The sequence below is a fragment of the Chiroxiphia lanceolata genome, chromosome 6, assembly GCF_009829145.1.
Source record: "Chiroxiphia lanceolata isolate bChiLan1 chromosome 6, bChiLan1.pri, whole genome shotgun sequence".
NCBI lineage: Eukaryota > Metazoa > Chordata > Aves > Passeriformes > Pipridae > Chiroxiphia > Chiroxiphia lanceolata.
In genome coordinates, this window is record NC_045642.1 from 15,798,575 (window position 1) to 15,826,230 (window position 27,656).

Sequence of the window (27,656 nt, forward strand, 5' to 3'; positions counted from 1 at the left end):
GAGTCACATTTGACAAAAAAAGGTCAGACCCATCCCTGTAAAACTGCTTTGTCACAGGCACATCATGCATTTCAGACAGCTTGCAAGGTTGACTAAACATTTACTTTTGGATGGCTCATTTCCAAAGTCTAGAGAGAGATCCCAGTCCACGATAAGAGAGTGCCTGGATGTGCCATCAGATGGCTTCATTGCCCTGTTACAGGGTGCCATTTGCATTCCTGTGCTTTCCCCCTCACTGGGTGCCACTGCTGAGCTGGCTGTCACATGCCCCTCTCAGGGCAGACCTGCAGATAGGTCAGGCCCTTAGCTCCTAGCTGGATTATTCTTGGTAAGTATTTGTCACTCATTTTTGTATCATCTGAGCTTGGATCCTGTTAGGCTGAGGTAGGTGACTAATGCACTTGGCTCTTGATTGCTTTCCTGGTGGGCATCAGACCTCTCACCAGCACAGAATGGAGTGAATTGGCACAGCTGGAGAAGAACAAATGGGATTTTCTCACACTGGATGCTTCAATAATCAAGGCAGTGTTTGTGTTTTGAAAACCTTTGGAACGGTTTAGGTCCATTGCTATTCAGAGCAGTTTTGCACTGTGGATGCACTTTTGGAGCTATTGCAAATTCTTCCCTGCTGTGGCTGAACCTCCATCCCAAAGAAATGAAACAATTTAAAAAAATAATGATCAGACTTTATATAAAAGCGCAGGCAAAATTTTATGAGTCTTTCAAGGGCCAAGAAACTCTGTCTGAAAGTGCTTGCCACACAGCCTCCAGGCAAAATCAAAATGATGCAATTTTTGGTAGGTAGTACAGATTACAATCAGGCAGTTAAACATCCCAGACTGTGTAATCATATGCAATGAGAACACACGTGGGTGTAGTGTGAGGTGTGAGCCTGGTGTCACCAACCACAGGCTCCTCTGGTTACCCTAAAGGAGTTATTCAACAAATGCTTTAAAAGTTTCTTTTCTAAACATTAGTAGGTCCATCTAGAAGAAGGTCTCTTTCTGTCATGAACAGTAGTTCCTGGAAGACTGGGAAATGTACAGAACTACACTGGAAAACATTAGCCATAAGAATTGATTCATCATCTGTCTCATATCCAGCTGTGTCTGGACAGTTGGAAAGGGGAGGGAAAGAAACCCATCACAGACAATATAAAATCTGTTATACAGCTTTATATCAGGAAAGAGCCTCTCTAACCTTCTGTAGGAAGTAAGTTCAAACATCTGACACATGAGCATCCTCAGCTTTAATAACCATTACTGTCTTTCATCCCCCCCCCATTTTTTTAAAGTCTGAGAACAGCATTTAAGACTGGCCTCCTTTAAGCATTGCTCAGATGCTCCCCAGATGGCTTTTCCAAGGGGATTTATAATTATTCAAGTTTTTAAAAAGAAATATCCTGCAGCAATCTTTTAGGTTTCTGGGGCTTGCCTTCCTTCCTCTACAAATTTCTTTACCCAGAGCTTAATTTAAAACAAACTCAAAGGAAACACTTCCAATGACTTCAATATGTCTCAGATCACATACCCTGGGGTAAAAGAGAAATGAACCAAATCTCATAAAAGAAAAGATGGTGCAGATTTCAAAGGGTTTCACAGTGAAGTTTTGTAAAGAAGTAATTAGTCCAAAAGTCTTAGCCTAGAATATAATGAAATAAAGGAACATTCAGTAAGATGTTAATACTGCATACTGACCACAATGGATTCGATGTATAATCAATCCCCTCTTCACCAAGAAAAATAAATTAAAATCAAAGCAACGGTTGCTATAACAACAACTAAAGCAGGAAATCTCTGATTCCCAAAAACTGTCAAAGTTTTCAGATTCTGAAGTACCTTAAATGGATCAGGTTTCCAAAAGTACTAAATTCCTATCTGCTGAAAATCCACGTTAGACATCCTCAAGTGGGAGGCTGACATAAAATCACAGTCATTTCTGGAAAGGCTGATGACTGTGCTTCTGTATTAGAGGGCAGCTAGAGAGCAGAGCTGAGCCCCTTACTGATGGTAAACAAAGCAAATTATTCTAATGAACATATAAGGTCTTTGTCTCTCTCAGGCCACCTAAGTCATCTCCCAAGCAATAGTTAATTAGAACAAGACATGCTACTCCTCCAAAGCTGCTGCTCCATATCCCCCAAAATGGGGTGCAACCCTATAAGACATGTTGTCCTGCCCCCTGCAAATGCTTATGAGGTGAACCACGAGAGTTTCTACATGTGCTATGGCACAACACACTGCTGGATCAACACACAGTGCTAAGCCCCGTACACTAACAGACTCTCACCGTGGCGTGTGGCCTCTTGGATCCCACCGTTAGCATTGCCCTCCTCTTGGATCAGCATCTCTCCTTGCTAGCAGCACTTAAGGTAATTTCCTGCACCACTTGGCACAACACAGGGCTCAGCCTGAGTGGTCAGGAGCTTGTAATTTGAGTGCTACAGAGAACATTTGATAGAATCATAGAATGGCTTGGGCTGGAAGGGACCTTAAAGATCATCTAGTTCCAATCCCCCTGCCATGCACAGGGACACCTTTCACTAGACCAAGTTTTTTTACTGGAAGGTGCTCTAAAGGTCTCGCTGGAGCCACCTTCTCTCTAGGCTGGAAAACTCCAGCTATCTCTGTCTTCTTAGGAGAGGTGCTCTGGTCATCTTTGTGGCCCTCCTCTGGACTTATTCCAAGAGGTCCACAACCTTCTTATGTGGGGGGCCCCAGAGCTGGATGCAGCACTCCCGGTGGGGAGTCATGAGAGCAGAGTAGAGAAGCAGAATCCCCTCCCTCAAGCTGCTGCCCACAATTCTCTTGATGCAGCCCAGGATGCCAGTGGCTTTCTGGGCTGCAAGCACACATTGCTAGGGTCACATTGAGCTTCTCAGTCACTGGCACCCTCAAGTCCTTCTCCTCAAGGCTGCTCTCAATCTATTCTCCATCCAGTCTGAATTTGTGCTTGGGATTGCCCCAGCCCACATGCAGCACCTTGCACTTGGCTTTGTTGAATCTTATGAGGTTCACATGGGCTCACCTCTCCAGCCTGTCCCTCTGGATGGCATCCCTTCACCCTAGAGTATCAACCACACCAGTCAGCTTGGTGTCATCAGCAAACTTGCATTTAAGACCCACTGTCCAGGTCCTCAATAAAGATGTTAAATGATACTGGTCCCAATACAGCCGCCTAAGGGCCACCACTCATCACTGGTCTCTATCTGGACATCCAGCTGTTGACCACAATTCTTTGACTGAGGTGATCCTGTCAGTTCTTTATCCACCAAGGGGTCCACCCATCAAGTCCATGCCTCTTCATTTTAGCGACAAGGATGTCATGCAGGACAGTGTCAAATGTTTGCACAAGTTCAGATAGATGATGTTACTCATTCCTTCCTCAGCCATCCCTGTTGTAGAAGGCCATCAGATTTGTCAGGCATGATTTGCCTTAGTAAATCCTGTTGGTTATTGCCACTCACCTCCTTATTTTCCATGTGCCTTAGCATAGTTTCCAGGAGGATCTTGCAGGCACAGAGATGAGACTGAGTGGTGTGTAGTTCCCCAGGCCTTCCTTTTTCACCCCCTTTGAAAAAAGGGCATTTTGTTTCCCTTTTCCAAACACTGGGAACTTTACCAGACTGCCACAGCTTTTCAAATATCATGGATAGTGGCTTAGCCACCTCATCCACCAGTTCCCTCAGGACCCATGGATAGTTCTCATCAGGTCCCAGAGACTTGTGCACCTTTGGGTTCCTTAGCTGTTCTCGAACCTGATCTTCTCCTACAGTGGAAGGTTCATTCTCCTGGTTCCTGCTTTTGCCTTCTGTGACTTGGGCAGTGTGGCTGGGACACTTGCCACTGAAGACCAAGGCAGAAGAGTCATTGAGTACCTCAGCCTTCTCCATATAAGAAGCTAACTAGGTCTCCTGTTTCCTTCTGGAGAGGGTCTACATTTTCCACCATCTTACTTTTACCACCTACATACCTATAGAAGCTGTTCCTGTTGCTCTTGATGCCCTTGGTCAGATATAATTCTATCAGGGCTTTTGCTTTCCTAAAAGGATCCTGGCTACTTAGACCTGACTACTTAGAACTTTCTGTATTCTTCCCAAGCTACCTGTCCTTGCTTCAACCCTCTGAAGGCTTCCCTCAGACACCCTCTGTGTCTGAGTTTGTCCAGGAGTTCCTTGTTCATCCATGCAGGTCTCCTGGCATTTTTGCATGATCACTTTGTTGGGACACATCTCTCCTAAAATTGGAGGATGCAATCCTTGAATATTAACCAGGGAGGGTTGGGCCCCTCTTCCCTGCAGGGCTTTATCCTATAGTACTCTACCAAGCAGACCCTAAGTGGCCAAAGTCTGCTCTCCTGAAGTCCAGGGCAGGAAGCTTGCTGTGCACTCTCCTTGATGCATTAAGCACCTCAAACTCCACCACTCCATGGTCACTGCAGCCAAGGCTGTTCCTGAGCTTCACATTCCTTAACCAGCCCCTCCTTGTTGATGAGAACAAGGTCCATTGTTCCATTGTCCATCTCCTCATTGGCTTCTGTATTACTTGGCAAAGGAAGGTATCATCAATGCATTCTAGAAAGCTCCCACATTGCTTATGCCCAGCTGTATTGTCCCTTCGAGGACCAGAGCTTGTGAACATGAGGCCACTCCTATCTGTCTATAGAGGGTGTCATTTGCTTGGTCTTCCTGGTCAGATGGCCTATAGCAGACTCCCACTATAATGTCACTTGTCCCTGCTCTCCCTTTAATCCTGACCCATAAGTTCTCGGTTGTCTTCTCATCCATCCCCAGGTGGAGCTCCATGCACTCCAGTTGGTCACTGACATAGAGGAATCTGAGAAGCACCAAGAAGTTTCTGATGCTGGAAATACCTTCTTACTTGGCTGCGGCAACCCATGGTTTCTCAGGTTGAAGCGACAAGCCCTAACAAGTGCTGGGGTTAGCCTGGAGATGGCCATTCAGAAAATTCTTTGCCCTCTGGCTGCTTTCACTGCTGGAATGCTTCACATACCTTTGGCTCTGGTGGTGTGCCTGTGAGCAGGGTTTCATAAGGAGACTGCAAGGAAATGAAAACCCTGGGTGGGGCCATGGAAGCTGGTGTAGTTCATGAGAAGGTCACACCCTTTTCATTTCATTCTAAACACCCCATTCAAGCAGCCTGGCCTTCACCCCGGGCCATGGTGAACTGGAACTCCGTGACAATGGGGTATTGCATCTCCCCATCCACCCAGCAGCCTCCTGCTCATCCCACCAATCTGGCAGCAGTGGCCAAGAGAAGCACTGGGAATGGTTTAAAACCCAACCTCAAACTCTTCCGAAAGGACTGCTTTTCCACTCATCCTTTACAGCAGTCATATTCTAGGCAGGAGGAAAGCAGGAGAGCATCAGCAGAGGATGTGCTGTCACCTTTCTTCTCCTGTTTCCTTCCAGCCCAAGCCCCTTGGTGCCCTAATCTTACCGCACCAGGTGTCACAATACATCTAAAAGCACTAAGTCTGTCTCTTGCAGAGCTTCACTTCTCATCTCCCTAACTCCAGGAGCCTTACCTCCTCCCAGTCCACCCTTCACATGCCAAATCCACACATTTCCGTTCATCCTGACCTTCCCTCCCTCCCTTGTCTGATAGTCCTTCCCACACAAGCGCCACATCCTTCCTGCCCCAGCCTCACCACAAGGCTGGGTTTGTTCGCTGAAGCAGATCAGAATTAAACATAAGCATGACCCTTTGAATCAAAAGGATTAGGAGACGTAAAGGAGAGAGCTGCCCATATGAATATGTGCAGACATGAAGGGAGGAAGGTAGTGCCACCTCATGTTGCCCTCAAGGTCCCCCTGCTAGCTCTTGTTGGGCTCAGCTCTGTATTTCGGTCCCCTGCCTCTGGGATTCTCCCACGACCACCCCATTCTGTGGTTGACTGAGGATTTTTCTCTGCTTTGCTAAAACAGCAAAAAGCTGGCACTGGCTCAACTGAAAAAAAAAAAAAAAGTATGGTAATTTGGCTTACAAAGACTCTGCCTGTCCTCCAGAACACCCGGGGATGAAAAAGAGAATACATCCAGGAAAAACAGGATGTATTCCCTTAAGGTAGTAGATATTTGCGTGAGCACACCTCGTGACAGAGAGTCTGCATCCCAAAGGCTGTATAATCTAAATAGCAATATTGTAAATGTATTGGATGAGGGAAGGAAAAACCATCTCACTGCCCTATATTATGCACGAGGAACAGCAGTGCAGAGGGACGGGATGACTTACTCGCAAAGCAGGAAAATCACAGCAGAGCCAAGTCCCAAATCCCAGGTCAGGGACTCAACCACAGTCTATTCTGCACTTTCTATTTTCCGTTAACAAAGAAAACAATATATCTCTGGATTTCAATCCCCAGTGATACTGCTGGATTTGCTGCCCAGTCATGAAATATTCCAGGAGTGGGAAGAGCAGATGAAGCTCTAGTGAGTCATGAGCAGATACTGCCTGATTGTACAACCTGCATTATGAGGGTCATGTTCAGCCCTCCAACATGACCTCTGCTAGTGAGGCCAGACCCAAAATACCTTATGCCATTTTATAAAATTCCAATTTTGGTTTTGTTGTGGGTTCCCCCTCTCTCTCCCATTTTTTTACACTCATTCCTTGGGGCTGTCAAACCAGGCTTAACAAGAAAAAGCAGCCACCACCTCAACGCAGCCTTGCAGGAACACAGCTAACAACCAACCAGGCAGGGCATCATACTGCACAGAAACCTAGCACTTTCAAAGCATCAGGAGAGGGAAGCAGTGTTCAAACATCCATAATTGTTTAGCAGAGTTGATTTCACAAACACACACGCTTTTGATTGCGATCTGGTGACCACGCACACAAACCAGGGTTTTGCTCACCCGCCGCCCCCTCACTTTCTGACTCCAGGCATGGGGCGGCAAGGCAGGGCAGCTTCCCCCGGCACACAGGCATGATGAAAGCTGCAAAAGACAGCAGGGAAATTTCCTCAGCTTCCCCTGGAGATATCTTTTCCCCCATTTTATTTTCTAACTGCCTGTTTGCTTGGGAAACTGCTGTCAGCCCATGGAGAGACACCAGGCACATCATGCCAGGAGTCCCTCTTCCCCTGGCTCTGATACAAGTCAATTCCCAGCAGCCCCCAAACCTCAGCTCGGTCTAAGCAGAACAAACCAGCCACAGAAGGAAGGTCTGATATTTTCTCTCTTTTTTTTTTTTTTTAAATGCCTTTTCACATTGGTTTCCTTGGGAAAATGAAGAAGCCAACCCCAAAAGGTAGAGATGCCCAGGAGGAAGGAGGGTGCTGTGGGGAGAAGGGCAGGTGGCCATCTCTTGAGAGCTGGCACAGCCACACTCACAGTCCTCCCAGCACATTCCTGCAGAAGGTTAAGTAGAAATAAGGGTTTTGAAAGAAAATGGAGAGCACCTGATAAAGCTGAGGAAGGGGCTGCCAACAAGCCCCCAGTTAGCTCAACCCAAGCCTAGCTCTCCTCAGCCATACCCCATAACCTAGAGGGCAGCCACAAGGCATGGGCTCTCCCTCAAGCTGCTGGCTCCTGCCCTGAACCCCACTCTTCCTCCCTTGGGAAAGGGCCCCACCTACGGGTGAAGGACCAAGAAAGGGCTCTTGGCCCCATCACCACACCTTCCCCACTGCAGTTCAGACTGGGGGTTGTAGAGAGACCATAGAAGATCCAGGTTCACGGAAGGTCAGCAAAGGGAGAACAAAGGTACCTTTGCAGTGCAAGGGTAGTCTTCCAATAGGTAAATGGGAGAAAGCCAGGGGACCCAAACTTAAAAATTGGTGGCCTAGAAGTGAAAGGCAGGTTAGAGGTTTGCAGGAAGGCAGGGCTGGGGGTGAGCTTAGTGCAGACCTGTCTGTTGCATGAAAGCAGCACAGATGGAAAACTGCCCAGGACCTGCATCCTGGTGAATTCTGTTCATAATCCAGCATCAAACTCCAGGACCATTGACCATAGGTACAATGTGCTGATGGCCAGAGCCAGTTCTGGGACTTGGGTGTTAAGCAAGGAAAAAGCTTAGGAAGCAGACAGTTCCCTGAGCTGCTTCATGAGGACGTAAGTGATGCTGTAGAAGCACCTGTGCCTCTCCATCAAACACAGAGTCTGAAAAACAAATTTAGGTGTAGCTGTTTCTGCTGTAAATGCCTAAGATTAGGTGAACTCCACCCAAAGCACACTGAGGCATTTCTCAGGTTCAAGAATAGGTTAAACGTCATCAGAACTAGAAAACTCTGGTGCTGGGAATAGAGGACAGAAGTACCCTAGACCTGACCACTGAACCAACAAGTTGTTGAGGGATGATATGCATGATCCTCTGTCATAGACCTTACAGAAAACCTTTGGGACCATGGCTTCCAAAACGAAGATAGTTGTCATGCAGAGTAAATGAGAAGAAGAATCTCTAGATCCTCTTTTATTTTTCACAGAAAGCCATAGCTGAGGGCCTCTGCACCTTCCCCAAACCATTAGCTCCTTGACAAACAGCCCGTTTGCTATTCTGTCCCCATCTCTCCCAAGGCACCACAGAGCTCAACCAACAGTGACAGACCATGCTGCAGATCATGGATGAGTTGCTTGCTGGCAAGCAGTCTCCATGCCCCTTTCTCCAAAGTCCCTCGATACAGAGGACAAAGAAATGCCTGTACAAGCATCACCAATTCTTGATGCTTGGCTGACCAGCATCATCCCAGGCAGCAAAATACCATAGTTTCTGCTGGAAGGGAGCAGGAGCAGCTCCCAGAAGCAGAATGCCCTGCTTTGTCCTGAAATGGAACACAACCCTCTCACCCTTTGCCATGTGCCCACCCGCCTTCCCAGCTCCCAACCTTTAGCCCTTTCAACACCCACAGTTTTTCCACTCTTTATGAAGCCATGAGAAATTCCCTGCCAGAGGACATTGTTCAAATAGGTTATTAAAAAGAAATGCAATTCCCTACTCCAGGCAAACAAGCTCCTTCTTTACCCTGTGAGGAAGAAGGATAATAGCACAGTCAGGAAAAAACAAAACAAAACAACAAACTATCCCCAAAACCTGCTGTCATAACATTAAATAAGAAACCAAAGGAGTTTAGCCAAGAAAATCCCAAGTTCAAAAGAATAATTGCTCCAAAAAAGATTTAAGCCTACAGCTGAGTCACTAAAATGAAGAAACCTCTCCGTGTCCATAGAAAGCAAACAAATCTTGGATCATGCAGCAGAGCTTCTCTACATCCTTGTTAGAAGGAAAGAAAAAAGCAGCCAAATGCCATTAATCATAGTCCTAGAAGAAAGGATGAAATCTCTGTAATTAGCTACCTAGGATCATCTTTTCACTTTTGAAAACTAATTCAGCTGCCTTCTACCTTTCACCTACGGCGCTGCCACAGAAGTCTACTATAAATACCAAATCACTTGTCTCCAGGGGTATGCTCACTTGCAACAGGTGGTCCCATAACAGCTTTGCAGTAAGTATACACGGAGGAGAAACATTTACAGAGTGCAAACAGAGCTTCTTTTCTTAGTCACCTTTTGTGGATGAGCTGTTATGGAGTTTTCACTCTCCAAGAACCTGTAGACCTCAGCTGAAGCAGAGTTATTTTCAAGCTAAGTATTTTATATCCACAATTCTGATCCAACCGATCAATTACCAGAAAACACAAAATAAATTTAAAAAAGCATACAAAGATGAAAATGCTTTTTCAAATGTTTAAGATTACAACTGCTTGTGTTAATAAATTGTCTCATACCTCAGCCTTAGTTGGTGTAAATTTGCCTGGCCATCACCCTGCCCATAGAAATCCTGTTCTTCACAGCTGTACATACAGTTTGTACAAAGGTGAGTGTACAGGGCTATATATTCACAGAATATTCCGAGTTGGAAGAGACCCACTAGAATCACTGAGTCCAGCTCTTAAGTAGATGGCCCACATATGGATCAAACCCATGACCATGGTGTTATTAGCACCATACTATGACCAAATGAGCTAATCTCTGGGGGTATTAAGAGCAAGATCTCCAGCAATTAAATTCAATAAGGCAAAGCCAGTTCTCAAGCAGTGGAAAAGGCAAAACCACATTTCACCAATGAAACATGTTCACATCTGACTAAAAGTCATAATTCTTTTACTACAGCTTCATTCAAAGTTTTGGAAAACTTGGGGGGAAAGTGTAGCACTTAGAAGAGGAAAGGCTGGAGCTGGTGGTTACAGCTTAAGAGCAGAGGTCAGGATCTAACATTCAAAAAATCCTATGCAAATCAGAATAGTACATTCAACTCCCCCAGGGCTCCCTTAATGAATAAGAGTTGACAAATATTATTCCAACACAGAAAACAGTAACAGACCAGCTCTTTAGGTCAAATACATCAACAGAAAATACAATACAGAAGAATAATACCAAAATTACATCAGCTGAGGAACTGAGACTGATTTCTACTCTCTTTCTTGTATACAAAGCACTGCTAACATATGAATAATGCTGTCCACAACAGACAGGGAACGCTGGCCAGCTTGTGGTGAGGGAGAGCAAAGAACAGAGAGTCGACAGAAATCTCCAGCTTTGCTCTTCCATGACGCAGCAGAAACACTTAGATTTTAATTGGAAGGTGATTGAGTCATTCTTCTGTGAAAAAAATGGAAGTGATTACACAGCTCCAAGTACAGCTGGAGCCTTTGCATACAAATGTGGGAAACACGCAGGGATGATTAACAGCCAGTCTGTGGGATACAGCAACAAGGCCAAAGAGCCTCGGATATGTCCATAATGCAATATCCACTCTTTTCCCTTCAGGTCTGTGCCTCAGACACAGCCAGAGGTGCTGGAGAGGCTCTGGGGGCTGTTTCATGGCACAGAGCTGCCTTCAGCTGCCTGCATAATCGAATTCCTGCTCATCACCAATATCAGCCAAAACACTAAATCCCAGTAGATTATTCCTCTAATCTTTGCACTGAAATCTGGCAGAGGAGCTAAGCACATTGTCAAAGCAAAAGTGGGATTTGGCTTCAGCAAAGGTTGTTACCAAACACCCAGAGTGGCTTTCTGAGCCTGAAGCTGCTGTTTATTAAATCATATCCACCCTCTGCATACCAGGGTGCTCAGGAGGGCCCTGCCAGCACGGTAGAGTTTGTCTCTTGTTAACAGAAATTCCTGTCGTCCTTCCAGAGGGATGCACAGATCCTCACGGAGAAAACCAAATACTGCCGCTAGACAGGCTGCTTTCCCCAGTCTTGCCAGGGGACCGAAGAGCAGCCCCACATTCACTGTGACAGGCTGTTCCTGCTGCCGGGCAGGATCACCGAGCCGAAGCTGCCCTCCTCCGGATGCGAGGGAAACAACCACTCCATGGGAAAGCCAAATGCTAAATCGTTTTCCAGGTGCAGGTGCCTGACTTTCCCATAATTGCGGGCAACGTTCACTTTTCTCAGTGTTACGCTGCAAGTGCAAAGTTCAAGGTCCAGAAGCTTTCAAAGTAAGTGGGGAATCTGGAAGACTCCTGTTGTCTGACACACCAAACCCCAAAAGCCAGACTGCATTCAAGCAAATGTCTCTGTCTGATCAAATGAAACAGGAGATTTTCTCCTACTGCCGGTTTTTCTATAAACCACTGACTGATGCACACACGGGAAAGTGAAACCCCATAAATTTTTGCTAGATAACAATGCTTCAATTTTGATGTTTAAATAATGCATACAACCACAGCCAAGCACTGATGTAACCTTTACTTTCACACAGTTAACACACAGAAGGGATATAATCACTGTATTTGATTGAAAATAATACCTACTAAAACTAGCTCTCAACCAGCAACTTCTATAAAAACTTTTAAATGCTGATTAGTTAATATTATTTATGTCTACAATTTTCATTTTATGCAACCGTGTAGCAACTACAAAACAAATCCTCCTAGCCAGCCTTGTGTCACTTGGTCAACACAGAACAGGCACCAACCCCAATAGAATTAAGGAAAATCTTTTCAGGTTTTTGAGCAAGAGGAAGAAAACCCCTGAGATTCTGCAATGATTAATTTGGCCGAACGCTGCCAAGGTACAGCAGCAAAGAGTTTTCAGGGCTGTAAAGTTAGTGTTTTACTCAATTAACCTATGCAAAGATTCGAGACACAAAGTAGCATCAGTGCAGCACCTGAACACAGGTGGATGCACAATGGGGTCCAGAGAGCAACACATCCAGGAGATGTATCCCCATACACAGTCGGCAGTGCTTATGGTAATAGGACAAGGATGAGAGTGATTTTTACTCTCCATTTTGTGGGGTAGAGTTATTTCCATGCCAACCTGAATCTGAAAAAGCAAGTGTCCATAATAAAAAGAAGTGGAGAAAAACAAATCTTTCGAAGTTCACAAGATACTTCCTCCCCCTCTTCCCCCAGCAGACTAATGCTGGGGAATCTTCCAGGAGGGTTACAGCCACATGCACTTCTCTGTCTGCAAAGTTCTCCAACACACTACACCTTTTGAGTTTCCTTTACTATGAATGGAGAGTGCTAAATTCAGTAAAACCAGACATTTCTTTCCCATGGCAGAATACAAGAGAGGGTGGCAGCCTCCTATGATGTGCCAGGCTACGGAAAGCAAACAGGGAAGTGGCAGGCATGTGCTCCATCTTGCTGGGACAGGGCTGGACCTGCTCAGTATTTTCCCCCACTGTCCCAAGCTTGCCTTTCCCTTTCCCAAGGTCTTGCTCTATATTGAGCATCCCCCAAGAACACCAATTTCTCCACGAGTTTCACACTGCTCCCAATTTCCATTTCTCAGTTGCGCAACATCATTTCTTAAAAGCAGACCATGCCATGTGTGCTGCTTTTCAGCACACTCAGCTCCAAAGGGAAGACAACCAGGAGAAAGACACAATTCACTTCTCAATTCAGCTTGTTTTTAAATCGATTTAAGTACACAGAATAGACAGAAGGTGATATTTTCAATAAGATCTCCTTAAAAACAGTGGGATTATTCTTTGTAGCGGTATGGAAAGCAAAATTTAGAGTTCTGATATGATCCTCTACTGCCACCAGGAGTAAGATATCACAAAAGCTGGGGGCAAGCTAAACATGCCTTAGCAGCTCCCTCTCAGTGGTTGCAACAAAATCAATATCAAAAAAGTGGGCTACTCACCCAAATTTGGTGGAGAGAACACCTCCCAGGGCAGAGCCAACGATCATGCCTATTCCAAAGCAAAGACCCAGCTTCCCCAAGGCATCAGCACGCTGGGAAGGAGTAGTCATGTCTGTAATAACCTTCTGAGCACCTGCAGGGGAGAAAAAATTTCCAATCTCTTGAAAGAAGTTTTCCATAGGGTCTGAGCAGGTGCTCTAGCAGTTCCCATGGTTTTATTGCTAAGCCATTAAGAGTGGGGTTTTTTCCTATCTTTTTTTTTTTTCTTTTTCCAATTGAAACTTTGCTGGGCTGGCTTCTGTCTAGAGGCAGTTTCCCCAGCTCACAAGTTTTGGACTCTGGATGGAAGAGAGTCTCCAAATAAGCATTGGTCCGCCCTCCTCTCTGGGATCCCCACATTCCATCAGTTTTGAATACAACAGCCTGATCAGCAGAGATTGTCAAATACATTGAGACACTCCATCAATTTAATGTGGAGACAAAAGCCCCTTTGGGAAGTACCTGGTGGTGGTGTGGGACAGAATTATAGAGACCAGATTTCTGTTGGACTCTGTGATCTTAAAGTTCTTTTCCAACCCAAATGATTCCATGATTCCATACAGATCTTCAGGCCACATAAACAGTGCCTGCCACAAAATGGTCATTTCAACCCCAGGGCAAATGTTCATGCATGGTGCTGAGTTTAATGGGTTCAACCCATCAGTCATGGGAAACAAAAACATTCAAGCCACTCAAACAAACCACTTCACAAGTGGCAAGAAGCAGCTCAACCCCATTTCAACTTGAGTCCTCTTGCACGAGTTACATGAACTTCTAGTACCTGAAGTTTGTTTTTTACTAGAAAAATATAGGAAATGTGAACTGAAGCAGAACTTCTTGGTGGGTAAAGGAAGGTGTTTCCGTAATAATGTTATTTTTTACCAACATGTTCCTTTTTCCAGGAGAAAGTGAAAGCTCTACTAGTGAAGGGACTAGCTAGGTCTACTGGTGAAGGGACTCGAGCACAAGTCCTCTGATGAGAGACTGAAGGAGCTGGGGTTGTTCAGCCTGGAGAAGAGGAGGCTCAGGGGAGACCTCCTCACTCCCTGCAACTACGTGAAAGGAGGTTGTAGCCAGGTGGGGGTTGGTCTCTTCTCCCAGGCAACTATCAGTAAGACAAGAAGGGATGGTCTTAAGCTCTGCCAGGGGAGGTTTAGGTTAGATATTAGGAAGAAATTCTTTACAGTGAGGGTAATCAGGCACTGGAATGGGCTGCCCAGGGAAGTGGTGGATTCTCCGTCCCTGGAGGTTTTTAAGATGAGACTGGATGTGGCACTTAGTGCCATGGTCTAGTAACCACAGTGGTAGTGGACCAAGGGTTGGATTTGATGATCTCAAAGGTCTCTTCCAACCCAGCGGCTTCTATAATTCTATGAAAAAATCCTGGCTGCAAGAAGGCAGCTGAGAAGTCTGGGATAGCACTGCTGTCAGCAAGTGACTTTCTCCCATGTCTAGGTGGTCAAACCCAAACAATTTGCTCAAGATTATACAGGAGGATGGAACTACGGGCTACTAAGTGCTGCTTCCCATAGCTAATACACCTGCTGCCTCATGTTTTCACCATTTCATCCCTGAGGACCATTAAACGTTCCTCCTGCCCTCCTTCATGCTGTTGAACCTGTTGAGTTCAATAAGCAAGAGGGGAAACAGGCAATAAAAGCAATTTGGAAAGCCACTAAGCCCTCACTGACCTTACCTGGTATCCCATGCATAAACACTCCTGGCAGCCTGGAGAGGAAGAGGAGGGGGATGCTGGTGGAGAGGGACATAAGCAGGAAGAAGACACTTCCAGATGCACCGGAGAGAATTAAGGCTGCTCGGGCACCAAATTGGTCTGCAAACCTGGTACAGAAATCAGTTTTCTATTTAGAGTTAAAAAAACAAACAAACAAACAAAAAAACTTCACAATAGTAAATCAGTTTGGCTTCTATTTGAGGGAAAACACAAAACACACAAACAAACAAAACCCCCAAAATACAAACAAACAAAAAACTCCAGCCAGATCAGGTTTTTGACCCGACTCCAACTCTTTGCAGTAATTTAGCTCCAACTAAGCTGGGAAAAGTCTGAGAGTACCACAGAAAGGGTTCTGAGCAATTGGGGACTATGATGGCTATAAAATAGGCCTTAGATAGTGTTTTTGCTGCAATTTCTCCTTTATTTTATTGAAGTTGCATATTTACAGTTAGGAGAGGAATATTACCTTGCATAGCAAATAGTTGTGCTTACACCAAGAGGAACTACCTCCCCAAAATGCCAAGACTGGTCTAGGAACAATGCTAAGCATAATTAATTTAAAGGCTTTCTGTTGAGGAAGAGCTACAGGTCAAAACTTAATTGTTTACAGGAAAGCCAGGAAAGTTTACATTTGCTTTTTGTAACCTAAAGACCACAATTTTCTACATTGTCCAGGGTTGATGTGGGTTTTTTTATTTTGTTATTTAAGAGTAAATTCGATGCTTCATCTTCTCATGACTAGTTAGGAGCACCAAGGAAGAAGAACACAGAAAACTGACCTAAACAACATTTTTTTCTCTCTTATTCCCCTTCTTCCTTTTTTTTTAATCTACCTTTATACTGGGGTAAAAACAGCTTCACATCTAGGAAAATCCATTTTATCTCAAACCTACGTTGCAAATTTTGGCTTCAGTCTGGCAATAGACACCTTCAGTCTCAGACAGATTCTGCTTTGCCATTTTATTTCCTTTCAGCAGCTCTTCTGGATATTAGTAAATGACATGCACAGAGGAAAACCAGATTTCATATGGCATCAGATCCAGAAAGAAACATTACTCCAGATATGTATATTAACAGAAAAACCATTTAAAAATGGGCCCTTTGCACCATCTCCATTCTCAGGAATATATTTTCTTCCAACAGCAGTACTGTAGTACTGTAGGATCAAATGTTATTGTTATTTATTTTAAAATGTGTCCAAGGGCTTTTAGAGATCAGATCCTCAAAGTGCCACACACCACATATTAGAGGATCCTGTAGTGCTCACAACCACATTAACCAGAAAAGTAAATCCCATGCAGGAAAACTGAGGCACACACCAGCTCCCTATCTATTTATTACTTTGTTAATCAGTAGCAGAACCAAGGAGAAAAGTTAAATTTTCTCAGTCTCATTTTAGCTTTTTTATCTCTGGATTACACACCTCTTTCATTTTTTTTCCTGCTCTTTGGGAACGTGTTCTCCCACCACTGTAATTTTGGGGCTCTTTGCATTTTGTTAGGATGAGAAAAGTGTATCCCATGGGGTGAAGAGGCAGAAACCCTGAGTCTTTTCCACTCTTATTTTGACAGATGAGTTTATAGATGTTCTTAAAAGATCCATGCAAGTCTAACTTTGTATTCAACATGAATGCAGATACAGTGAGATTCAGTTGCAGAAATTACATGACCCTCAATTATTTTCACTGACAGCTCTACTTAACTACTCTTTTTTTGGTTTCCCAGTCACAAGACACTTCTAAGGTTACACATGGTTATAAAACATTTGCAGGATTAAGCTGTTAGGACCCGGACTCTGAGGACTCTGATAGTTTAAGCTGTTCCCAGTATATTGTTACACTTAAATATGCATCATTAAAATGTACCTAAGTTAACATAAAGCCTGCTTCTATGTTGCACTATTTCTAATTATAGCATATATTTCTCCCTTGCTTGTTATGAAATCTTCAAACATTTCAATAGGACCACAAACCAGAGCAAAATTATTTTTATGAAAATATAAAAATGTCTGACCTTTTCAGCTATGCAAGGGGTCATGAGAATCATTCTCACTTACCTTCCGAAAATGTAACCTCCCACGAGCTGGAGGACACCAAAGATTGTCTGGAGGTAGCCAAACCCCACTGAATCCAAACCTAGGCTCTTTGCCAAGTACTGAAAAAGAAAAAAACCCAACAGGTCAGGGGAAAAGAAGCATACTATATTTATGAATAAACAGTTTAATGTATGTGTGAGCACCATACCCCCAAAAAAGCACTTTCTTCAGTTCCCCATATCTAGCTACAGATGAAATCTTCATTGGGGCAGACACGGGCTGCTTAATAAAGACCAAAGGTCTTTGTCCCACACTCTGAAGATCAGAGGGATGTGATCAAAACCATCAATTTTGCACTAGGTGACAAATCTCTATCACCATTTACCTTTGTGGTCCAAAAGAACAGAAAACATTCAGCAACTGCTGAGGGGGATAAGGGAAATTTTAATTGCCTTCCTGCCTCCAAATCCTACACTTGGGGCAGTCCAAGCACCCTCCAAGAGATGACTGCAGTGAGGTCTTGGAGCTGTTGTTTAATCAAGCAAGCTGGAATCAATGGAAGTACAACAGGGGAAAAATATTGCCTTTATTTGTAATCTGGATGATGCACTCACAACCTGAACTTGCAAAGAATAACAGAGGCATACCTTGAAAAGCCACAATACTTCAGGTGTGGATTTTTGTTGTTGTTTTTTGTTTGGTTGTTTTTTGTTTTTATTTAAACACTGTATATTCAAAGGACAGCTATTTCTTATTCACGTTTTTGGTTTGTGCCATCTGCTAAGATTTGTTTAAAACTATGAGCCAAGTTCAGCTCTCAGAAGGTGTGGAGGTGCCCCAGCTCTGGCCACTTCCCAAATACATGGTTTTCACCCAGATCCCCTACAACTGATCAGTGATTGACTACACCAATCTCCCATACATAAACTGCCTCTCAGGTCTACTGACTCAGGGCACCATGGACTGATTTAGTTCCAGAAGAAGGGAGCAGTTTGCCTCTGGAGGCACAAAACTACCAGAGAGATCTCTGAGAAGGCACGGGCTCTCCGGAGACGGGGTGGACAGGCATATCATAGATCCAGGAGCTCACAAGGGCAGGAAAGCTGCCCAGCAGAAACAGACCTGGGGGTGCTGGTTGACAGCTGACTGAATATGAGCCAGCAGTGTGCCCAGGTGGCCAAGAAGGCCAATAACATCCTGGTCTGTATCAGAAATACCGTGGCCAGCAGGACCAGGGCAGTGATCATCCTGCTGTACTCAACACTGCTGAGGCCACACATTAAATTCTGTGTCCCACTTTGGGCCCCTCATGACAAGAAAGACATTGAGGTGCTGGAGCAGGTCCGGAGAAGGGTAACAAAGCTGGTGAAGAGTCTGGAGCAAAAGTCTTACAAGGAGCAGCTGAAGGAGCTAGGGTTGTTTAGCCTGAAGAAAAGGAGGCTCAGGGGAGACCTTATCACTCTCTACAGCTACCTGAAAGAAGGTTGTAGTCAGCTAGGGTCAGTCTAGCTGGTCAGGTCTCACGAATAACAAAAAATAGGACAAGAGCAAATGGCCTCAAGTTGTGCCAGGGAAGGCTTAGATAGAGTACTGGGAAAAGTTTCTGTACTGGTTGTCAAGCACAAGACTGCCCAGGGAATTGGTGGAACCACCATCCCTGAGGGTATTAGATATGTAGATGTGGCACTTTAGGGACATGGTTTGGTGATGGACTTGGCAGTGCTAGGTTTATGACTGGACTCAATGATCTTAAGGGTCTTTTTCAACCTAAAGTACTCTCTGATTCTATAAAAACAGACAAAAGGGTCCAGTAAGCGAGAAGCAATGAGTTCCACCCAGAGGTGGTTTATTACACAATCAGAAAAACCCACCTCTGATCTGAAACCTCTGATTTCTGCTACCTGCTGTTTGGGTCACTCTCACACTGCAAGCAAGCAGATACAAACTACATCAGCTTTACCCAGAGCCATCAAATGAGGCTCTAGGTGCTACTGCAATACAACTAATAAACCAGCTTTTTATTGCCTGGGCATACCCTGAACACAGTCGCAGCTTGCCTGCTAGGTAGGAATACCAAGTATTCCCCTCAGTATCAAGAATATCTTTCCCCTTTCCTGCTAGAAACTCTCTTCTGACTTTGCTGGAAAACTACATAGCCTGGCATTGAAGGAAATGTGTGCTGTGAACCAAGAGAAGCCATACTCACAGGTATGATTCCAAACTGCATGAAGAGAAAGGTCAGGTCTAGAGCTGCAATCAGGTAGGCAACAAGGATCACTTGTCTTCTCTTAACATCTCTCGAGTGGCCACTCTCCCCCAGGGTCTCGTTCCTCATTCCTGAGGCTTCTTCCTCACCTTCAGAGATGGCTTTTGCGTTCATCGTCCTCATGGAACGACTTGTTGCAGGACAGGTTGAAAAATGACACGAAGGCACTTTCTAGGCGAGAAGGCGAAGCCTAGATAAGGTGCAGAAGCTGAGTGTACAGTTCAAAGCTTACAGTGTGAAAGGTCCTGAGCCAGCATGCCACGGATTTATTGTTTCCTTTTTTTTTTACTTTTTCTCTTCCCTTTGCTTACTTGCCAGGCAGGATCAAAGGTAACCACAGATTTGGTTCTTTAGCCTTGTCCCAGGTGGGCTCATTGCTTCAAGTGCCATCACAAGGAAGATCAGCTTGAATGTCCCAGCAAAGTGAAAGTGAACATTGCCCTAAACAAGACCACGTGACAAATTCTTCAACTCTTTAACTGTTTCACTTCCTTCACTTTTATTGCCTCTGGTGGCTCAGAAGAGATGACTGTTTTAATTCTTCATGAGAGGCATTTTGATATTGGTTTTGGAGGCTGCAAGTGAAGCTTGCTATTTCCAAGTCCTTGTGCTTCTTGCAGTCAGTTTATACAGATCCTGGAACATGCATAGGTCTTGCGTGCAGCGAGAGCCACTCTCATCAACACCTCTAGCTGAGCCATTTCCCCTCCTCTATCAGGTGCTGCAAATTTATAGAAAATCTGAACTAGCAAATTTTCACATGTGACTCCACTCAGACTACAGATTACCAGCCAATGCCAAAAACATAAAAAAATAAAGCATTAAATCTACAGAAACCATGAGAGTGACTGCAAACTGGGGAATCAAATAAATAAGACTCCTTTGTCCTTTGGAGGTTTTGTTGTTTGCTTGCTTGTTTACTTGGGGTTTTATTTGTTTGTCTGCTTGCTTGTTTGCTTGGGGGTTTATTTGTTTGTTTTCTTACTTGTTGAATCCTGGAAGTCTGGTTGAGCATTATCTTTATTTTAAAGAGAAAAAGAAAGCAGAGATCCAGTGCTCTGACCTTGTAGAATTACAGGACTTTTGGAAGGAAGGGAACTGGAGATCTCATCTACCCTGTGGTTTCAACACATCAGTTCAGCTGTGGCTTTTTCTAGGCAATCTTTGACAAACTCAAAGAAAAGAGAATTGCCCACTCCCTGGGTATCTGGGAAAGACATTTTTCCTAATGTCCGATTTGAATTTCCCAAGCTGTGGCTTGTGCCTGTTGTCCCTCATGGTATCTACTGCCAGTACCAGCAGGAGTCCAGATGCATTATCTCTGGAGGTGCCCTTCAACTAGTCGAAGATGACTGTTAGATCATCCCAGCCTCCTCTTTGCCAGGCTGAACAAGCCAACTTCCTTCCATCTCTTTCAATATTAGGTACTCTAGAACCCTGAACTTCTTGGTAGCTGTCCCTTGGGTCCAATCCAGTCTGTCTGCACATCTCTTGAACTGGGAGTCCCAACACTGGATCAGCCTCACCAACACCAAGCAAAGGGGAAGGACGTCTCTGAACATCCTCGTTATGCTCCTCCTCAAAAGCCCCACTGCATGGTTTGCCTTATCCGCAAGGAAAGTGCACCCTTGGCTCACACAGCATTGCTGTCATCCATGGTCCTCACACTGTGGGTGCTACACATCCAGTTGGGCAAGTCGATATTCTGCCCCAGGCTTGGGGCAAACTGTTGCCACTTCCATCTTGTTGAAAACCTTGACGTTTTGGTTGATCCAGCTCTGACATTTCATGCAGACCTTCCAGCCTGAGGCTCCATCGCTGACTGTGTCAGCCAGTCCCTCTAACATAGTAACACCTCCTTTTGGAAACAGAGGCTTGACTCACTGTGAAGGCTGACACAGACACATCAATACAGAGACATGCACAAGTGTTTGCTGGCTCGGATCTGGAATGGTTGACAGAGCTTTAGTTTTCCAACCAAGTCTAGGGAGAGTGAACTGTAAGATCTCTGAGCACACCTTTTTATTCAACATATCATCACCAAGCCCTGGGATTTGCTGAAGGTTGCCAGGCTCTACTTCCTGAGAAAGGAGAGGGAAGACCAAAGGTTAAGTCTTTCACTGGGTGTGGATACCATATCACTGGAGACTGCACAGAAACAACCTTACACAAACTCAGACAGAGCATGAGATGAGTAAAAAAGCACCCTAAAGAACAACTTACCTACAGCAATATCAGCACTCAAACAGATCCAACTCAGATCCTGGACCCCAGGATGTGTAGTTGTTAGCGAAGAAGGAAGATTACCCAGCATATATCCCAGTTTAGCAAAGGATCAGTGCTCGACATTTAGTTTATCTCAGAGTGAAACAATGGGTTTGCCTGCCCTTTGAATGTCCTTCAGCACAGTACCAACATTATTACTCCCTCATTTGCACTGGATAGGCACAATGTACAAATTACCAGCATTGAATAGAACAGTGAAATTAATGACAGAACTCTGTTTATGGAGGTTTTGAGACAACCAAAAAGGAAAGTCATGCAAATGCAATGTGAAACACTGCATACAGGAAACCTTGCTGACTTGGACTTGAAAAGCGTCAATATTTTGACTGGTGAATTTGTCTCAGCAGCAACTGAAAACAGATCCCAGCAAGGCGACCAAGAGAAGCAATGACTTGCAGATGCAGCCACTCTTCACCAAATATAAGCCTCATTCTGACAGGGCATGCAGTGCAGACAGCTAACCAGACACATGCTCTCGCTTGGATTTAGCTTCTTTTTACTGGCATTGGCAAGGGAAGTGGAATAAAAAACCCCAGAGTTTCATTTCCAGTCTTTGGGGCAAAAGACACAGTTCTAAAAAGTAGGAAACTGAACTTGGTGCCTGGTGTGGAGATGTCCATGGAGAATAAGCTATGATCATCAGGCTTGGTTCCTGTACATCTTTGGATGCCACCTGGGGGCTCAGTATCCAAGCCTGCTCCTTAGCATCCCAGGTCAGGCTGCAAGTAAGAAAGTGCCCTGGGTCCAGCTAAATGATCCTCTTCTTGCAATAGTCTATTTGGGCAGGACCATTTACGTCCCCATCCCTGCATTTTGGCACAGACAGGACAAAGGCAAGAGGGTGGGAGTGTTGAGCCACCTTTACAAGCCATGAGTCAAGTCATGCAGATGGTGCCCTGGCCCCAAGGATTCAGGGATGCAGCTGCATTCTCCAAACTTGGCCAAGATGTTGGCAACCTCAAATCATCTCAGTATCCTCTCACAAGGTCTTCTGCACAGGAACTTGGACTTTCCTGACTTTCAAAACCCGATTTTTGAAACCTTGCCCTATGAATCAGTCAATCTAAAGGCTAAATGTGGCAGCAGGAGCACTGATGGAAATATAGTCACTGTGATTGACACAAGGCAGATCCTCTTCCTCTCCTGCGTGAGAAGTCTGACTGAAAATGTCTGCAGGAGCCTAAGTATGATGGAGATTAACTCTATTCCCAGCTACACTCTGCTGAACATCATGTTTGCAGCCATCCAGCTCGAGACCAGTTCATTTATACCTGCAGTGATAATGCACCATTAATGACAGATGGCATAAGCTGGCACTGCATTTTTATCTAAAGACTCCTTCTGGCTCAATTATAGACTACACCACAGGCAGCACTTGGTCACTGACAAGCCATCTTTGAAAAAGAAAAATAATTTTAAAACTGGGGAGGAACAGGTTATGAAGAGGAAATTAATTTACTTGGGTAGGATAAATAAACTTTAAATGGACAGATATTTCAGGGAGACTATGATGAAAGCAAGCAAGGAGATAAATGTCTTGTGATAAAATTGCAGATTAGCTATGCATTAAGCCTTGACACTTATTCTCAACATTTTTGAAGCATTTACAGTTGCCTTCCCTGGCATATCTTTTCTGAGACCTATTTTTCTGGTGATCTCTGAAAAAAAACCCAGAGTGGGAAACCTGAGAACATCTTTAAAAATTTTCATAAAGGTTTATTGTTTATGTTACTTGGGCAGAAATCTTTTCTTAAATTACTGGAAATGGGAAGCAAGGCCAGCAAATGCACAGGGAGGGGGAAATCCACCCACGTCAATACCAGAAGTTGAAAATGTTGGTTGAAAAAGGATAAACTGTGCGGAAATAAATCTTGAATCCTTTTCCAAATTTGTATTTTTAGACAGAGGACGCTTAACATGATCTGGAGGAACATGAGGTACACTGGGTAGGATTCTGCTGTCTACAAAACAAGCCTTACAGCCTCAAAAGAGCCTTGAAGAGGGATGGAAGTGCAGATGTACTGCCCAGCAATGAAGGGCACCTCTCAGGCCTCAAATCCTCTATGAATGTGAGCTAACAGGTCTCTTCAGCTAAGCAAAAAATCAGTGGGATGACCCAAATCCTGCTCCAACGTAGATCAGTCACAGATCCTTGCCCATGGCAAGCACGAGAGCTGGCTGGGAATGCCAGGGAGGGAATCGCTACCTCTTGCATTCAGCAGAACTTTCATTTCTCCTTGCAAAGAGAAACTGCATTTCCATGGGCTGTGTGCTGGGGGTGCCAGGAGGGACATGAGATGAATAGTTATGAGCATACTTCTCTCTGCACAAGAAGGAGTAAAGATAACCCTTCCTCTCTTCAAAAGAACATCACAAGGCCACCACATGAAAAACAGTGAGGCATGCAGATATTCAGACAAGGAGGGACATAAAAACCCTTTACGGATACACAGTCCTCAGGGAGCTATTGTCCTAGGGATGTTTCTTAAACTATGTAATATGAGAAAGGAAATGGAAGAAATATCTTGAAGTGATTCCTCAATAGTGGGAATGCTGAATTGCTGTAATGAGGGAAACTACTCAACACCAGCCATGGTCATTGGGAGCCACCAAACTGCAGGATCTGGCCTGATCCTTCTCTTCCCCCAACCCTAAGACTAAGGGAACAGGCCTCATTTGTATTCTGGTGAAAGATTTATACAGTTAAGTAAATAAGAGCATAAATGGCCCAGTATTGCCAAAATTATATCCCATGTTTGTTGACTGATTTATTCCTTTGTCTAATTGTGTTCATGAAAAAAGCAGCCCACTAATGAATGGAAAAAGACTCCACATGGCCAGCAAAAGAAAAAAAAAAAGCAATGTTTAGTTTACAAAATAGCACAGCCTTCAGGGATTTTCATAAAAACTGCAGAGACAGTCCAAATTGACAATGAAATCAGATTCGTTATGGCTGCTAAATTCTTGGCTTTTTCTATGTGTATATTAAATTGCAAAAAAGCAATTATTTATAATTTGTTTTTATAAAAATGCTGGTGTGCTTATGCTGTTTGGCAAATTATTTTGTGAAATGGAAAAGGCTATTGTTCATTCTCTTGGTAAAGTCTTTGTTACTTAGCATATTAAACTGCAAATCACATTTTATCTGAAAGGTCTCTTCCAACCCAAACCACTCCATGATTCTATGATATATGGCTGGTTATTATTAACTTTTTAATGGTAAAACCCCAAAGCTCCTACTAATATCAAGGCCCCATTTGGTGCTCTGTAAACACAAAAAGAGGTTGAGACTCAGATGAGTGAAAAGTATTAAATCCTCCTTGTCTTGCAGATGGGACCCTAACAGACAGAGGTGTTTAATGGCTTCCCTGAAAACACAGAGGAAGTCTGTGGAAGAAGCTGGAGTCAGATTCAATTATCCTTTGGACACCAGTTCTGTTGCTTAACCACAGGGCAGTTTCTTCTCTCTAATATTCTGGAAAGATTAAAATAAAAGAGAACATTTCTGAATGCTGGAATTTGACAACAAAACATGCAAATGGGGCAGAGACTGTGTCAATTGTAAAAGTTTTGGAAAAATCCCGTGGCCTGAATTCATGAGAGTTACACCAAGAATAACATGACCAAATAGGAAGAAAAATCTCAGTTCTTTGTACTCATCCAGTCTTACCGGCTCCAGCAGGACCTCACCAGGGCAGAAGCCACACACACATGCTCACACCGAGTGGCACCTTACTTAGGATTATTTCAGCTCAGCCAGAGTACTCACCTCTGAAATTATCCCCCAGCTGCTGCCATTGCTGTGGCCCACCTCTACCCAGAATCTCTCCTGAGCAAACAGAAGCCCTTCATGTTTCAATGAGCTGCTGCCACGCAGTGGAGAAGGGCTGCTGGGCTGTCCAGAGAGCAGCCACTGACCTCCTTCAAGCGAAGACATCAGAAGACAGCAAATGCCACCAGCCTCTAGTCTGCTATGCTACAACACTGAAGAATCAGCAAGCAAAAAACGACTCCTTCCTTAGTGAAAGCCCAGGTCTGCTGTGTGACCTGTCTCCTGGGCAAGGGGGTGGTCTCCCCCAGACTTGACATTCTTCTTCCTAGTGCTCAAGCCACACTTGTTTTAAGCAAGAGTGACCTATCCATCTCTATAGGAAACTGTGATTAAAGGACTGGTTATACCATCAGCTGCTGAGCAGGATCCAGGCAAAACTCCACACACTAATAAATGATGGTGACAGCCCAGAAGCAATGGATGCTTCTGCTGCCTCTGTGGTTGTGTCTTAAGCTTCCTGGCATGTTGGCATGACCGACCTTTAGACAACTCACTGCTGGATAATGGATGAAGTCCTGGGCTCCAAGATACACACAGTGCATTGGATATCCAAGGTTTACAGCCAAAGAATATGCTAGAAGTGACAAATCTGGATACACACAGAAATAGAGTCTCATACTTAGCCTGCAATATGCAATATTTCATTCAGCTGGTATTATACAGCCACCTTCTGGAATTGCAGCAATGTCTAGAATGCAAAAGCTGTTTATCATTTAGATAACATTTAGGCCATTATAATTTATATGAGAATTGTAACTGATTGGGGCTGTATGGAGCTTCTTGTTGTGGTTTGCTGTAGGAATGCTGCAGATTTCCTCTGCACACATTACATTCTGCACACAATGGAAGTCCCAGACATTTTCAACTAGTCTCAAGCCTTCTGCCTTTACCAAAACATTTTCCTGTGTCAGAATCAAACAATTGCCTGATTTATAAATCTCAAGCATTCAGGAGACCACCAGCAACACAATGTAACAAGAATCTCTCTGTCATTCAACCTTCCAACAAAGCTATACACAGCACAAACAAAACACGGATATGTATCCAGCATTTCTGCTAATGCATGTTCCTGTGTAGAGCAATTAGAAGAGGGCAAAGCATGTGTCTGTAAAACCTTGCACATCCCAAATACGGCTTCCCCATACAGAGAAGGGTCTGTGCTACAGGCTCAGACAAATCCTTACCGGCTCGGAGCCAGAGGAGACATGTCCCCTCCCAGACTTGCTCCATTCAGCTGGCTGGTTTCACCACATGGACTTGGGACCTGCAAGGAACCAACATGTCATGTGGAGAAAAGGGAACAGCTGACCCCATGCCCAGCTGGTTCCAACCACTGTATGGGTTGGGGACGAACCTGTGTTGCAGGTATTTACCGCCTGTGAGTGGAAGAGGTGAGACAACGGTATCCAGAGTCGTGCAGGGCTGGATTTATCAGCAGCTCAAAAGTGGAAGAATGTGCAAACATGGCTAGACAACCCTTGATCGATTTTGGCTCTAAATGCCTTACAAAGCCATTTCCAAGGTCGTTATTTTTCTCCCTCTAAGCAAACACCTCATTTCAGGTGAAGGCTTGAATTGGCCGTGTAAAGTCAGAGCTAACCCTGCAGTTTAGACTGTTGCAAGTTGGAGCAGAGCATGCACTCCTGCCTGTCATCCAAATCACCCAGGAAAAACAAAGCTTTTAAAGATCTAGAAGACACCAGCCCTTGGAGGTATCTGCTCTAACAGCTAGGCCTCCATCCCCTGCACTAGCAGTAAAAGCTGTAGCAAGGTCTACTTTTAGATTATTACAGTCTGGATTTTAGTCAGAAATACAAGAGCAATGACAGCCTTATGACTGCTGGTTTTTGTTCAAACCATCAGAAGGCTTTGGAGACGCTTCACTGTTTCCTCCTGGCCTTCCAATCCAACCTTTGGTTGGATTTACCTGAGATAAAAAGATATTGAACCTCCTTTGCTGGAGGTGGAAATTCCTCATGGACTCCTTAGCACTGAGGTTGTAGGGGTGACTCACTAATGGCTCTTGAGTGGGATATGAGGAATCTTCACAGTGGTTTGGGGAAAATTTTCAAAGTAATTCAGCAAAACCAATGTGGAAGAATGAATACAACTCTAGCATGAACACATGGATAGAAGTGGAAAAGCTTAGAACCCTACTCTATCATATAAGTAAGTCCCTCTTGAAATATATCTGAAACTTTGCTGTTAAGAGGCCAGAACCTGCACGGTACTATTTGCTTCTCTTCTTTCCAGTTCAACATCCATAGGCATGGGCTTTTGTCAGAACAAAGGCTGAGGATGCATTTCTAACATGTTGCAGGTATGTCTGACACACA

General features: G+C 44.4%; 1 protein-coding gene across 2 annotated transcripts in view; it reads right to left on the reverse strand.

The window, feature by feature from the left end:
• Positions 1-19,643, reverse strand: part of SLC22A18 (solute carrier family 22 member 18) — a 64,667-nt gene extending 45,024 nt beyond the window's left edge. For both annotated transcript variants that reach the window (XM_032692144.1, XM_032692143.1), the window contains exons 1-4: positions 19,143-19,643; positions 16,958-17,055; positions 14,861-15,006; positions 13,126-13,258 (exon numbers count right to left, since the gene is read on the reverse strand). In XM_032692144.1, the coding sequence (XP_032548035.1) occupies positions 13,126-13,258; positions 14,861-15,006; positions 16,958-17,055; positions 19,143-19,325 (560 nt within the window). In that variant the 5' untranslated portion in view covers positions 19,326-19,643. The remainder of the gene's footprint in view (positions 1-13,125; positions 13,259-14,860; positions 15,007-16,957; positions 17,056-19,142) is intronic.
• Positions 19,644-27,656: the final 8,013 nt, after the last annotated feature.